Below are 14,745 nucleotides of genomic sequence, written 5' to 3'. Positions count from 1 at the left end.
CACATTTTCAAATGAAGAAACAAGTTTTAAACTCTCGAGCACCTGCTTTCTAATGTTGAAGGCAGCCATACCCATATCATTAAAAACAAACAACTGCAGCATGTCAATATTTTCAGCAGTTCGACAGTACAAAATTCATCCACAAAGAGCCTCTATTTTGGGAAAGTATTGTGAAGGCCTGCTCTTTGGATAAACAAATATCCCAGATGGCTAGACTGGATGACTCCTTGCTGTCACACATCTGTTCTATTTCGTAGTTTGGTGCTCTCAAAGGAAGATGATAAGCTGTCATTTGCTTTTACTTCAGGGTTGGCATCAACTCCAACCTTCTTAAAGTAGATAGTCAGCTATTCTTTATGCTCTCTAACTAGAATGTGGGAATTAATTCCAGGATATGGTTTAAATTTGATATTGGGAAGTCATTTAGCATGTTGACTGCAGCAACCCAAGTTTTAGGCCTACTAACATTAGCTTTGTAAAAATAGGAACAAGTACTGTGACTTTCACTGTGGAGTCAACATCCCAAAATAAAATTTAGAAATTGAATTCTATGAACCTCAAAAGCAACCAAATTATTCAATGGGTTTCATTTGAGAATTGGATATTATGCTCTGATTTCTCTGCATAATTACATTTTTCAGCTATTTGCTATATCTTTTGAGTTGTTTGAATTTTATTGTATAGGTTCAGAGTGATTTTGGAGCTAAGATTGCTACAGTAACGGAGTTGGTGACGAAACTCCAGGAGAAAGATCAACAAATAAAGCAGATTTCAGAACAAGAAGCAAAAGTTCTGACTCAGGACCCACAGTCCAAGGAAAATGCGGAAAGGGTCAGAGAATTGGAGGCACAGTTAAGCATGCTGTTGAATCAACGACTGAGCCATCTGGAAAAAATTCAAGAACATCAGCTGGAGCTTCAGGTAGTTTTTTTAATTTTTCATGATCAAAGAATCAAGATTATGGAATAAAAAGAATTTGTAATGTTTAGATCAGGACTGTAATATTGGATGAAAACCACCCAAGTTCATTTTCTTATCCTCTCCTTTGTTAAGAAGAAAAGTTCGCTGTACCTTCAATAAATTAGAGTGGAAATTTTGTATCCTTATATGTAGCTGTGACACAGACCACAAACACCAGCATCTTATTATATTTGGACTTTATACGTCTTATGAAATAAGAATATTAAATATGAACTACCCCACCTTAACAGAGGCATTTGATGGTCTTGCCATTTATGATGTGCTCCTGTTGTCAATGTACAATTTTATTGAGCCATTTGTTAACATCCTAAATATCAAAGTAGCTATTAAAATTGCTTTAAATCGCTTGCTATTATCATTGTATCTAAAAGATATAACAAACTTGATGTATTTTAAGTTTGGAGTGATTCGGTTTTCTGCGTGAGTCCAAATTTGCCTTTACTTCCTATAGATGCAGCGTGATCTGCTGAGTTTCTCCAGCATGTTTCTTGGTAGTGTGTTTTGATTCTCCTTCCTATAATAAAATATCAGTACAATATAATCTATTTGATTAAAATGTGGGGTACCTTGGATGAAATAATATGATTTAAGTGTAATGTATATTTTTGACTTTTAACATATATCTGTATATCTTCATTTTTGGATGTGAAATTTCAATGACAATAAAAATACTGAAAAAAAAATTAAAAAAGAGTATCTGCAGCTCTTTTTGTGTATTTATACTCTATTTAGCACAAGCTAATGTGCAAGTGATCTTAAAGCAATTTCAATGGTTACTTTGATATTTCTTCTTCTTTGGCTTGGCTTCGCGGACGAAGATTTATGGAGGGGGTAAAAAAGTCCACGTCAGCTGCAGGCTCGTTTGTGGCTGACCAGTCCGATGCGGGACAGGCAGACACGATTGCAGCGGTTGCAAGGGAAAATTGGTTGGTTGGGGTTGGGTGTTGGGTTTTTCCTCCTTTGCCTTTTGTCAGTGAGGTGGGCTCTGTGGTCTTCTTCAAAGGAGGCTGCTGCCCGCCAAACTGTGAGGCGCCAAGATGCACGGTTTGAGGCGTTATCAGCCCACTGGCGGTGGTCAATGTGGCAGGCACCAAGAGATTTCTTTAGGCAGTCCTTGTACCTTTTCTTTGGTGCACCTCTGTCACGGTGGCCAGTGGAGAGCTCGCCATATAATACGATCTTGGGAAGGCGATGGTCCTCCATTCTGGAGACGTGACCCATCCAGCGCAGCTGGATCTTCAGCAGCGTGGACTCGATGCTGTCGACCTCTGCCATCTCGAGTACCTCGACGTTAGGGGTGTGAGCGCTCCAATGGATGTTGAGGATGGAGCGGAGACAACGCTGGTGGAAGCGTTCTAGGAGCCGTAGGTGGTGCCGGTAGAGGACCCATGATTCGGAGCCGAACAGGAGTGTGGGTATGACAACGGCTCTGTATACGCTTATCTTTGTGAGGTTTTTCAGTTGGTTGTTTTTCCAGACTCTTTTGTGTAGTCTTCCAAAGGCGCTATTTGCCTTGGCGAGTCTGTTGTCTATCTCATTGTCGATCCTTGCATCTGATGAAATGGTGCAGCCGAGATAGGTAAACTGGTTGACCGTTTTGAGTTTTGTGTGCCCGATGGAGATGTGGGGCTACCATACTGCAATCCACTGAAGAGGTACTGGGCTTCTCCTCCAGGAAAAACAAGGACTGGTTTGACGAAAACAGCCAGGAAATCCAGGAGCTGCTGGCAAAGAAGCGAGCTGCCCACCAGGCTCACCTTACAAAGCCGTCCTGTCCAGAGAAGAAACAAGCCTTCCGTCGCGCATGCAGCCATCTTCAGCGCAAACTCCGGGAGATCCAAAATGAGTGGTGGACTAGCCTCGCCAAACGAACACAGCTCAGCGCGGACATTGGCGACTTCAGGGGTTTCTACGAGGCTCTAAAGGCTGTGTACGGCCCCTCACCCCAAGTCCAAAGCCCGCTGCGCAGCTCAGACGGCAAAGTCCTCCTCAGCGACAAGATCTCCATCCTCAACCGATGGTCAGAACACTTCCAATCTCTTTTCAGTACCAACCGCTCAGTCCAAGATTCCGCCCTGCTCCAGCTCCCTCAACAGCCCCTAAGGCTAGAGCTGGATGAGGTTCCCACCCTGGATGAGACATATAAGGCAATCGAACAACTGAAAAGTGGCAAAGCAGCAGGTATGGATGGAATCCCCCCAGAAGTCTGGAAGGCTGGCGGCAAAACTCTGCATGCCAAACTGCATGAGTTTTTCAAGCTTTGTTGGGACCAAGGTAAACTGCCTCAGGATCTTCGTGATGCCACCATCATCACCCTGTACAAAAACAAAGGCGAGAAATCAGACTGCTCAAACTACAGGGGAATCACGTTGCTCTCCATTGCAGGCAAAATCTTCGCTAGGATTCTACTAAATAGAATAATACCTAGTGTCGCTGAGAATATTCTCCCAGAATCACAGTGCGGCTTTCGCGCAAACAGAGGAACCACTGACATGGTCTTTGCCCTCAGACAGCTCCAAGAAAAGTGCAGAGAACAAAACAAAGGACTCTACATCACCTTTGTTGACCTCACCAAAGCCTTCGACACCGTGAGCAGGAAAGGGCTTTGGCAAATACTAGAGCGCATCGGATGTCCCCCAAAGTTCCTCAACATGATTATCCAACTGCACGAAAACCAACAAGGTCGGGTCAGATACAGCAATGAGCTCTCTGAATCCTTCTCCATTAACAATGGCGTGAAGCAAGGCTGTGTTCTCGCACCAACCCTCTTTTCAATCTTCTCCAGCATGATGCTGAACCAAGCCATGAAAGACCCCAACAATGAAGACGCTGTTTACATCCGGTACCGCACGGATGGCAGTCTCTTCAATCTGAGGCGCCTGCAAGCTCACACCAAGACACAAGAGAAACTTGTCCGTGAACTACTCTTTGCAGATGATGCCGCTTTAGTTGCCCATTCAGAGCCAGCTCTTCAGCGCTTGACGTCCTGCTTTGCGGAAACTGCCAAAATGTTTGGCCTGGAAGTCAGCCTGAAGAAAACTGAGGTCCTCCATCAGCCAGCTCCCCACTTTGATATTTAGGATGTAAACAAATGGTTCAATGATGTTGTACATTGACTATGGGAGCACATCATAAGTGACAAGACCATCAAATGCCTTTGTTGAGGTTAGGTATTTCACATCAATATCCTGAAAGCTTCTGGGGATAAAATCAAAATATTCTTCATTTATCACAATATTGTGAAGACCGACTCTGATAAACAAACACCACAAATGTGGATAAACAGAACAATATATAACTGAGTATGTCGCTAGTCAGAATTAATATTATAATTATTATTTAAGAAGCCTTGGGCTACTATGATAAATGTATAATTTCCTAAATATTGCTTCATGTTTGCTCATACAATTTGTCTTTCTGAGATCAAAGAATCATTGATTAGTGGCTATTAATGCTTTAATTTTTTTTGTCTGTCCTTCAGTCGCATATGTTCACCTCTGCATTCACAAGCAAAATTTGCCCTGATGATGTGTTCCCTGCACACTCTGACACATTGCTGAAAGGTTCAGCAATGTGTACTACATCACGGACACTGAATCCAGAACCCCAGCAGTTGCCGAGCAATAATATCAATCCCGTTCCATACAGAGATGTGCCATCTGACATCTCCACAGCAACTAAAGGTGAGAAGAGTAAATGTTGATTACACACCTTTCGTCTCAAATCCCTTTCAAGTACCTTCCTATCACTTTAAAATGATGTCCTCTTGTTTTTTCGATCCCTCTTTCATGGGGGAAATATTCAGAATATATAACCTAACTTGACCTTTTATAATTTAATCTTTGGCTTGGCTTCGCGGACGAAGATTTATGGAGGGGGTAAAAAGTCCACGTCAGCTGCAGGCTCGTTTGTGGCTGACCAGTCCGATGCGGGACAGGCAGACACGATTGCAGCGGTTGCAAGGGAAAATTGGTTGGTTGGGGTTGGGTGTTGGGTTTTTCCTCCTTTGCCTTTTGTCAGTGAGGTGGGCTCTGCGGTCTTCTTCAAAGGAGGCTGCTGCCCGCCAAACTGTGAGGCGCCAAGATGCACGGTTTGAGGCGTTATCAGCCCACTGGCGGTGGTCAATGTGGCAGGCACCAAGAGATTTCTTTAGGCAGTCCTTGTACCTTTTCTTTGGTGCACCTCTGTCACGGTGGCCAGTGGAGAGCTCGCCATATAATACGATCTTGGGAAGGCGATGGTCCTCCATTCTGGAGACGTGACCCATCCAGCGCAGCTGGATCTTCAGCAGCGTGGACTCGATGCTGTCGACCTCTGCCATCTCGATATACCTTTATCAAGTAACTCCTCAGCTTTTTTCTCTCCGGGAAATCAACCCCAGCCTGTGCAATTTCTTCCTGAACTAGTTTTCCAATCCATGCAAGCTCCTGTTGAATCACCTGCCCTCTCTCCAATGCAACCACAGTTTTTGTGTGCTGGAATGATATTACTGAGGGAAAAAAAATCACTTTTGAAACCCAAATGTTGTTTTAATGTTCATTAGACTTGAGTCCTCAATCTGGGAATATCCTTCTTGCATTTGGGTCATCAAATGCATCTCCTCTCATTCTTCTGTACCCTAAATACAGTCCAGGTCTACTTGACCTCTCTTTGCATGGCAGACTTGCCATTCCATAAACATAAACATCAATGAATATTATTTGCATTTCACTTTTGAATATAAGCTTGTTTGATGAACTATGATTTCAATTATTTTCCAGAATTCCAAATGAAACATTGATTTTGATATATCTTAGCGTTGTGAACACATTCATTTTGTTGAATAAAATTGCCTGCTTTGATGATTACAGAATATTGCAATTTTAATGTTGCAATGAGCCTAAAAGTTATAGTTGGCTTTCAAGTTAAGTTGTTAAAGTGAGCTGTTAGTAAGAATTCCATCTTGCCTCAAATCAAGATTTGATGACTGGAGTTCACTTCCTTGGTTTGCAAAATGGAAAATTGTTAATAGGTGTGATAATATGTTTACAGTGTAATAAGAATAAAAACCTTAATTACTTTGTGTTTTCTGTATTAATTTTCTGATTAAAATGTGATTCCTGTTACATCAATATGGAAGATTTATCATTTGAAAAACTGCTCATGATGCTATGGTTACAGGACTACTCAGGGTGACTATTTTTCGTTATTATAAACAAATGGTAATTTCTCATTGTGAAAATTAAAGTTATATAAGAGCATTTATTTTTGTTCTAAGTAATGGTAGTAATAATGGTTATGGTTATAGTAAAATGAGGGATTTTTGTTCTTTCCAGAATTATAATCTCACATTTAACAGTCACATAACATTTTTCATTAAAGTTGGCATGTTGTTTTTTGACCTGATACAGAAATAACAACATGCCATAATTAGAAGGCAATAGAAAGAGTAAACAACTTTCAGAAGTTTAATACCTTGGATATATATTCTATCTTGGTAATGAAAGACCAAAGTTTTAAGTACATTTTTTTGCAAACAATGAGATTGAACTCTATAAGATGAAGGATAAGGTGGTGAAAGATGCATGATTTAAATGGTAAGGGTTTGGAATCTTGTGGCCATAATTACATTCTGGGGGTGGTTTATCATACCCAGTCAGTATTTGCCATGACAATGGGATTTGCTGCAGCACGACATTCAAGGGAATTTGTCAAGCAATTAAGTTCTGGCTTTAATTTCAGTTTATCAGAGTTATCCTGGTGCATTTGGCATAGGATGTTCACTGCAGACCCCAGCACCTCGCAAATCTGCCCCAGTACCAATGTCTAAGGATGTTCAGGTTCAACAGAAGATGAAGTCTGCTGTTCAGAAAGCCAAAGCAAGTACAAAGATTTTCACAGCTAAACAAGGTAACACAAAATAATTATTATCAAAACTTTCAGCCACAATTAAGTTTAAAAACATAACTTTGGCAGAATCAAATTAAAATTTTTGAAATGGAAAGTAAAGTCAAGGAAGTAATATTGTTAAATGATGCTGAGGTGCCAAAATGTTTTTTTTTTAAAAAGAAAATTATTCAATCCTGCATTATTAAGTAATCAAGTTCAAGCTCAAATTTCTTGTCTGAGTACACACATGACATCAAATACAATCCTGAGATTCTTTTTCCTGCGGGCCAGGCTGAGTTTGCTGATCAATTTTTGAGGGGACGATGGTGTGGAACGCAGAACTATGGACAATAATGAGCATCCTGATGTATTCCTCTTTGGTGTCCAGGTGTCTCATCATAATGCAACTAGGCAAAGTCAGTGTGCCACAGTTAATAAGTCTCTGTTAAATCTGAGGGACAAATCCTTTGTTATGAGTGCAAAACTATAATCCTAATCAACGTCAAAGGATGGAGCACCTACAGGAAATGTGTATTGCCGTAATAGGAAGCAATATTTAATAATAAAGTTGTGATGAATCATCCACAGGCAGCTGATCTTGCACGGTTTTAAGTTTGAAAGTGTACATGTACCAATCTCCCAATTAGTGAGCACTTAATGACGTAGGATAGGAAAAGGTCATTTAATCCCTTGCTATACAATTGATGCCACTACCCTGTTTGTTCCAAACAGCCTTGTAAATTATTCCTAATTGGGGGCATAATTCAATTTCATTTTGAAAATACTTTCTGAATGTATCTACAATTCTGTTGTTGCTAATGTGCCACATTGTTTCATGGAGGTGGAGGAGGTGGACCCTTTCGACCAGCGGATCGGACTTGTGACTTCACATTTTTGAAGTAGGATTGGCCTAGGGATGACAGCCATGCTGGCAGCGTGGTCCCTGTCACTAATTTCCTGGGAAAGGAAAACACATTCATGCGGTGTGGCATTGGTGGCTGTATATAGAAGGGACCTGATGGAGCGCCTCAGGAAGGACGTCTTGTCAGTGGGGGACTGGGACGCCCCCTAGACCACAGGGTAGGAGGAAAGCCTTCCAGATGGTAGTCTTCTCCCCTTCAACCTGCCCGTCCTCTAGTGGCTGAAGCTGGTAGTCCTGCTCGTGGCAATGCCTCTGGCCAGCCAATACTGGCGCAGCCCATCACTCATAAACGAGGGAGTAGCGCTGCACCGTGTCAGGGTGGATGAATCTCTCCATGCTCCCACTATAAAACAGGCACGTGGCCGTTTACCTGAATGTCCATCATCAATCTGGTGAGTTGATAGGGACTGTCCTGGTCGAGTGTGATTGAAGCCAGTGTCAGATCGCTACTTGTCGCTGTGTCAGAGAGTTTGAGTGTTGAGTCGGGAGATGGTTGCATCCAAGATGGCAGTCCCCATGACCTTAACACGGTGCTGCTGGATCTCGGACATGATGCCTAAGAAGATGGCCCCCACAACTCGCACGTGATGCCGCTAGTGCCTGAGGATAGTGGTGTCCGAGGTAGCGGTCCCCACCGTTCATATGTGGTACTGCTAGGTAGGGATGCATGCCTTAGTGTAGTACCCTTCCTTCTTGCAGCTGGAGAAGACTGTGTCTTTTGCTGGGCAGCATTTCTTTGGGTGCTTGCCCAGGCCACAGAAGTAGCACTTCTGGTACTTGTGGAGTACAGTGGCCATGGTTGCGTTGCTAGCGGGGCGAGGCAGTAGTGGTGTTAGGTGCTTGCGGAGTACGGCTGCTGTGATTGAATTGCTGGTTGAGTGTGATGGTGGCAGAGTGTGATGGTGGCAGAGCGTGATGGTGGCAGTGCGTTCCAAGTTGGCGGCACCCAGGGCAACCACAAAGAGGCTGCATTGTCAGTTGAGTAAGTCTCCATGTTCTGAAGAGCCACCTCTAGTGTGCCTGCCAATTCAACCACTCTCCACAGACTAAGATCACCTTGCTCTAGTAGCCTCTGCTGGATGTAATTGGACCTTATACCTACAACATAGGCCTCTTTAGTCATGTCATCCGTGTATTCTGCAACTCTCATGGCCTTGCATTCACAGGACAGTCCAAGGGTTCACAGGGCCCGGAGGTACTTTGCGTTTGACTCCCCAGGTTCTACTTTCGGGTCACTAGGAGGTGTCTGGCGTAGACCTTGTTGACCTTTCTCAGGTACTGGCCTTTCAATGTATCCATTGCCTCCGGACACGACTTGATGTACCTGATCATTGAGTACACCAGGGGCTCAACTCAGGAGTGCAGTACCTGTGATTTGTGGATCTCCAACCGAATGATGGCTGATGATGCCTGCAGAAACGCTTCGAAACAGTGCAGCTGGAGTTCAAAGATGGTGATGCCTCAGGCGATTGAGGGTTGATTTCCAGTTTCTCTGACTTCAGGATCTGCTCCATTGTCAAGACTATTGCAAATAAAATTGATGCTCCATCAATGACTCAAAAGACTGAAGTTGAGCAAAACTGATAAGCTTTTATTTGCAATAGAATGAAGGCACATCCCTGCTGGTCAACTGTTCTGAACTGAGGAGGGGCTGAGGGACAGTCACCTTTATTCAGGAGCCTGTGGGAGGAACCACAGATACAGTCGGCCAATGGGTGTGCCCAGACAGATAAATATATACATACAGTGGTTTACCACAAGTAGCTATTTGAGCAAACATTCCATGTTGCTTAAATTTTAACTATTTCAGAAACTTTTCTTTCCACTGCTTTCTCCAAATTAGAACAAAGTATGAATCTGCACCAATCATAGAATCTGTAACCTGCTTTTGGCTTTGAACATCCTACAGATAATTTATTCAATAAGTAATTAAGTGAAACACTTTGAAAAATTTTAATAGTACTATGTGAATACAAGTTTATTTTTTTAATACTCAACTCTCAGTTCATGATAAATATAGTTTCATAACAGATATTTTATAATCAATAATCTACCGCTTTGCCTCAAATTAATTAAAGCTGGAAAGGACAGAACACTAATCCAAGAAAATTATAGGAATAAATGAGAATTAGAAACAAGGGACTGAATGTTTCAAACTGATGTTTTGTTCAGCTCCAACAATGTTAAAGATTTGTCATTTTACATATCTTTAAAAAAGCAGCTCTCATGCCAACGAAGTATTCATGTGAATTTTGCTGTTAAGATTAGATCAGCAGGGAATATCTCTCAAACTGTAATTTTCTAAGAAGCCATTTCAAATTGCACTTGATTGGGTTTCTTAATAATAAATAAAATTCACTAACCAAGATGTTTCTCATTTGAAGTTAAAGAAAGATTTGTATTTGCTCACCACCTTTCACATTCTTTAGTTGTAAATTGTTCTGATTCAGACAAATGAAATATTTCTGAAATGTAATCACTGTAATGTGGCCCATATACAACATAGTTATTACTTTTAAAAATAAATATTGGTGAGTTTCTGATAGATTAACAACAACAACTATAATTGTTTTTGAAAACTAAACCTTAAATTACTTTAAAAATTTCAGAAAGCTGCAAGAAAAATCTAGGGAGGCTACCTGTAACTTAACGATGAGGACCATTGAAAGAACATCATAGAAAGAATCAAAAACTCTCAGGATGGGAGGGGGAAATGCTGCCAATCGCAAATAGCCATTTAATTCTAAAACATTCTTTGCTGGAAATTTAGTGGATAAAAAAGAGAGGGCAATCCTTGGTGGAACCCCTTAATGCAACAACACTTTTGACTAAAACAATCAATGTCACAGAATATATTTCATTGTAGCTGCAGATATATTCCAGCAGATGGCGCAGTTTTCTTTGTTTTTTTTAAATTGCTGACTATAACCCAAAGAAAACTCTTCCTTAAAGCTTATTCTCATTTCCTTGTACTAGAGCCATCAAAAACTAAGTGCTATCTTGACGGGAGAGCCTCAATTTGCACTACTTTGCTCTTGTAGTACTGCCTACTATTCAAGATTTACTTTCATTTATGTTATCTTGGCTTCTTGTAAGCAGTAATCCAGTCCCTAATTGCTATTAATGCCTTTGTCTACAGGTATGAATATTCTCAATTTATGTGCCATGAAACATTTTGTGCCTGATCTACATTTGTAGCAACCATTTTTTTCTCTCAACATGATTGATAAGAGGGTTGGTACTCGTAAATCGAATAATGTGATTATTGCAAAAGAAAAGAATAATTTTAATCATTTGGCCCAAAGATTCCTGAGTAAATGTCAAGAAGGGAAAAATAAATCTAAAAGCTGAAGTTTTTTTTTAGTTTGTGAAAGGCTAAATATCCTTTCCTTTGTATTGGTATGGGTTTTTTTGCCCACCATTGGTTGTTTTCTACTGCATAATTGTGGTTTGTGTTTCTTGAATAATGTGAAATTGAGAGACAAAGTAACATACTTTAGTTCTGATTCTTTTGTTCTTGTGCGAAGAATATGCATCAGATGACTATAATCAATAAAATGTTACATATTTCATCTGTCTCAGAGAACTTCATGATTATTTTAGTGACTGGTGTGTGCCCATGTAGGAAGATCCTATAAAGGAAACAAATAGTGACTGCCACTTAATGTGGTTGAACCAGGCAATTTAGTGGGTATTTAGCGGGTCACCTGCCGGTCTGAATACTCCCAACCCAGGAGGTTGTATCAGAGCCCAGCCAAGTTGACTTGGCTCTATTGTGAATGGGCAACCCGTTCAACCGGGTATCATTAGTGACGTCAGCACCTGTGTGCATGCATCAGTCTGATAGTTTTAATACCAATGAAGTTATATTTCACAAGGCGGCCAGTGGAGCTGTCACAGGGCGGCAGGTTGGGCCGTCAGCACTTACCTGTGCTTTAAATCATCTCATGATAACTTATAATACCTAATACAAGGTAAATGCTATGTAATCGTTGTTATACTCTATTTTTTAGGGAATAATAACAAGCTGGTCTGTGGGGTTTTCCTAAGTTTGAACAGTTTTGAAGCCCACTGCAATAGATTTTCCCATGGTCTTTTATACGTTGCGCGTGTATGTCTTATTAAATTGTGTATTGCAACATGGGTTGTTTCCTCGCCTATTTAGTGGGTTGCCAGTGTGAAAGGACGGATTTGTGTCAAGAAATCTACCTTTAAACTGAAGCATGAGAACAATAAGACCTGATTTTATTTGAACAGCTAATGAGGAAGCTAGCACCTGCAGTGTCCAATTTTTTGGATAGTGTCAGAACTGCTGTTATAAACATTGATGTCTTCTATGTGAATGTATTATCAGACTAAACAAAATTATTGATTCACTGAATGTGGGATAAATGGAACTTTGCTGCAGAACTCGGCTTGACTGTTTAAATGCATAATCTCAATTTGAGTGAAATCAAAAGACTCAATTTCCTTCAGAGGAGATCTTGCCTGACTTCAGTTGGAATCTGTTGGAATTCTTTGAGGAAATAACAACATGATGTTGCAGGAAAGGAATGAGCATGGATAGAATATTAGTTGACTGGCATAAGACAAAGAGTGGGAATAAGGGTCTTTTCTGGCTGGCTGCTGGTATCTAGTGGTGTTCTTGCTGTATATGAATGATTTAGATGACAGAATTGATAGTTTTGTGGCTGAATTTGCAGGTAATATGAAGTTGAGCGGAGGGTGGGTAATATTGCGGAAATAGGGAATATTCGAGGAGACTTGGGAGGATGGGCAAAGAAGTGGCAGATGGACATGCACTTTGGTGGAAGGAATTTAAAAAAAGACGATTTTCTAAATGGGGAGAGAATTCAAAAAGTGGCGGTCCAAAGGGACTTAGGAATCTGACCGCAGGATTCCTCAAAGGTTAAGTTGCAAGTTGAGTCAGGAAAGGAAATGCATTGTTGGCATTCATTTCAAGTGGACTGGAATAGAAGATCAAAGGTGTAATTCTGAGGCTTTACAAGGTGTTGATCAGACTGCATTTGTATTGTGAACAGTTAGGGCCCCGTATCTGAGAAAGGATATGCTGGCTTTGTAAAAGGTCCAGAGGAGGTTTATGAGAATGATTGCAGGGCTGAGGTGATTATGAAGAGCTTTTGATGGCTCTGCACCTGAACCTACTGGAGTTTAAAAGGATTGGGGGGGGAGGGGGGTGGTGGAATTCTCTTTAATATTCTGAATATTTTGAAAGGGATGGACAAAATGGAAATGGAGCTACTTCTAGTTGTGAGAGAGACTAGGATCAGAAATTACAGCTTCAGAATAAAATGGATAATTTTTTCGAACAGAGGTGAGAAGTTTTCAGTCAGAGGCTGCTGAATCTGCTGAATTCATTAGTTGACAGGTTCTTGATTAGTAAGGCCATCAAAGGTTTAACCATATAACCATATAACCACTTACAGCACAGAACAGGCCAGTTTGGCCCTACTAGTCCATGCCGTAGCAAATCCCCACCCTCCTAGTCCCACTGACCAGCACCCAGTCCATACCCCTCTAGTCCCCTCTTATCCATGTAACGATCCAGTCTTTCCTTAAGTGTAACCAATGATCCCGCCTCGACCACGTCTGCCGGAAGCTCATTCCACATCCCCACCACCCTCTGCGTAAAGAAATTTCCCCTCATGTTCCCCTTATAATTTTCCCCCTTCAATCTTAAACCATGTCCTCTAGTTTGAATCTCCCCCTTTCTTAATTGAAAAAGGCTATCCACATTTACTCTGTCTGTCCCTTTTAAAATCTTAAACACCTCTATCAAGTCCCCTCTCAATCTTCTACGCTCCAGAGAAAAAAGCCCCAGTCTGCACAACCTTTCCCTGTAACTCAGACCCTGAAATCCTGTCAACATTCTCGTGAACCTTCTCTGCACTCTCTCTATTTTGTTTATATCTTTCCTATAATTTGGTGACCAAAACTGTACACAGTACTCCAAATTTGGCCTCACCAATGCCTTGTACAATTTCATCATAACCTCCCTACTCTTGAATTCAATACTCCGATTTATGAAGGCCAACATTCCAAATGCCTTCTTCACCACACCATCTACCTGAGTATCAGCCTTGAGGGTACTATTTACCATAACTCCTAAATCCCTTTGTTGCTCTGCACTCCTCAATTGTCTACCATTCAATGTATATGACCGATTTAAATTTGCCTTTCCAAAATGCAGCACCTCACATTTATCTGTATTAAATTCCATCAGCCATTTCTGAGCCCACACCTCCAGCCTTCCTAAATCACCTTTTAATCTACGGTAATCTACCTCACTCTATTATCACTCTACTACCATGATTTGAAAGGCAGAACAGACTCGATGGGCTGAATTGCCTAATTCTGTGCTTTGTTGACAGGTGGTAATTCTGTGAGGATAAACAGTTTGGTAGATGGCATTTGATAAGCCTTGAGATGCTTATGGGGTGGTTGGGGTCAGGGCATTGAGGCTGTGGTCAGGATTGCTAATTTGTTTTATTAGTTTTGCCAATCTGAGATCAATTCTGGGATTTACAATAGTTGGAGTCATTTACTCCAGGCTCATTGTTCTAATTCTTTTCTCCTCCAACCTTGTTTTTATTTATACAAATCAATATTTTATTTCATGTAACCCACTGTTGTAACATTCAGCAGTATTTTACTGTCCTTGCACTGCCACCCAGAGGTGAAATATAATTTGCCATGTCTGTCCACTTTTTAAATTCTGGTATATTGTTGCTTAAACAAAATATTTTTCCAAAGGTTAGCATTCTTTTCAAAGGAAATACCTGTGTTTTGCAAGCTGGCAGGAATGGTGGTGCTTTGATCCCGCGAGCTAACATCAGGAAGTTATATTGCTGGCCATGCGTTGTTTTTTTGACAGTACTTTTAAAAAGTGAAATTTAAAATAATGGATCATTTGTGATTCTTTTAATGCTCATTTTGCACTGATTGGAGATAGT

The 14,745-nt window shown here is 41.1% G+C and overlaps 1 protein-coding gene across 4 annotated transcripts in view; it reads left to right on the top strand.

The window, feature by feature from the left end:
* kiaa0586 (KIAA0586 ortholog) overlaps positions 1–14,745 on the top strand; it is a 427,045-nt gene that overhangs the window by 31,470 nt on the left and 380,830 nt on the right. For 3 of the 4 annotated variants that reach the window (XM_069916884.1, XM_069916883.1, XM_069916885.1), the window contains exons 6-8: positions 685–921; positions 4,463–4,664; positions 6,703–6,870. In XM_069916884.1, the coding sequence (XP_069772985.1) occupies positions 685–921; positions 4,463–4,664; positions 6,703–6,870 (607 nt within the window). The remainder of the gene's footprint in view (positions 1–684; positions 922–4,462; positions 4,665–6,702; positions 6,871–14,745) is intronic. The other variant, XM_069916886.1, reaches the window with a different exon arrangement.

This window comes from Narcine bancroftii, chromosome 2 (assembly GCF_036971445.1).
Source record: "Narcine bancroftii isolate sNarBan1 chromosome 2, sNarBan1.hap1, whole genome shotgun sequence".
NCBI lineage: Eukaryota > Metazoa > Chordata > Chondrichthyes > Torpediniformes > Narcinidae > Narcine > Narcine bancroftii.
The sequence above is the reverse complement of the archived record's forward strand: the minus strand, read 5'-3'. Positions and strand labels throughout refer to the sequence as shown.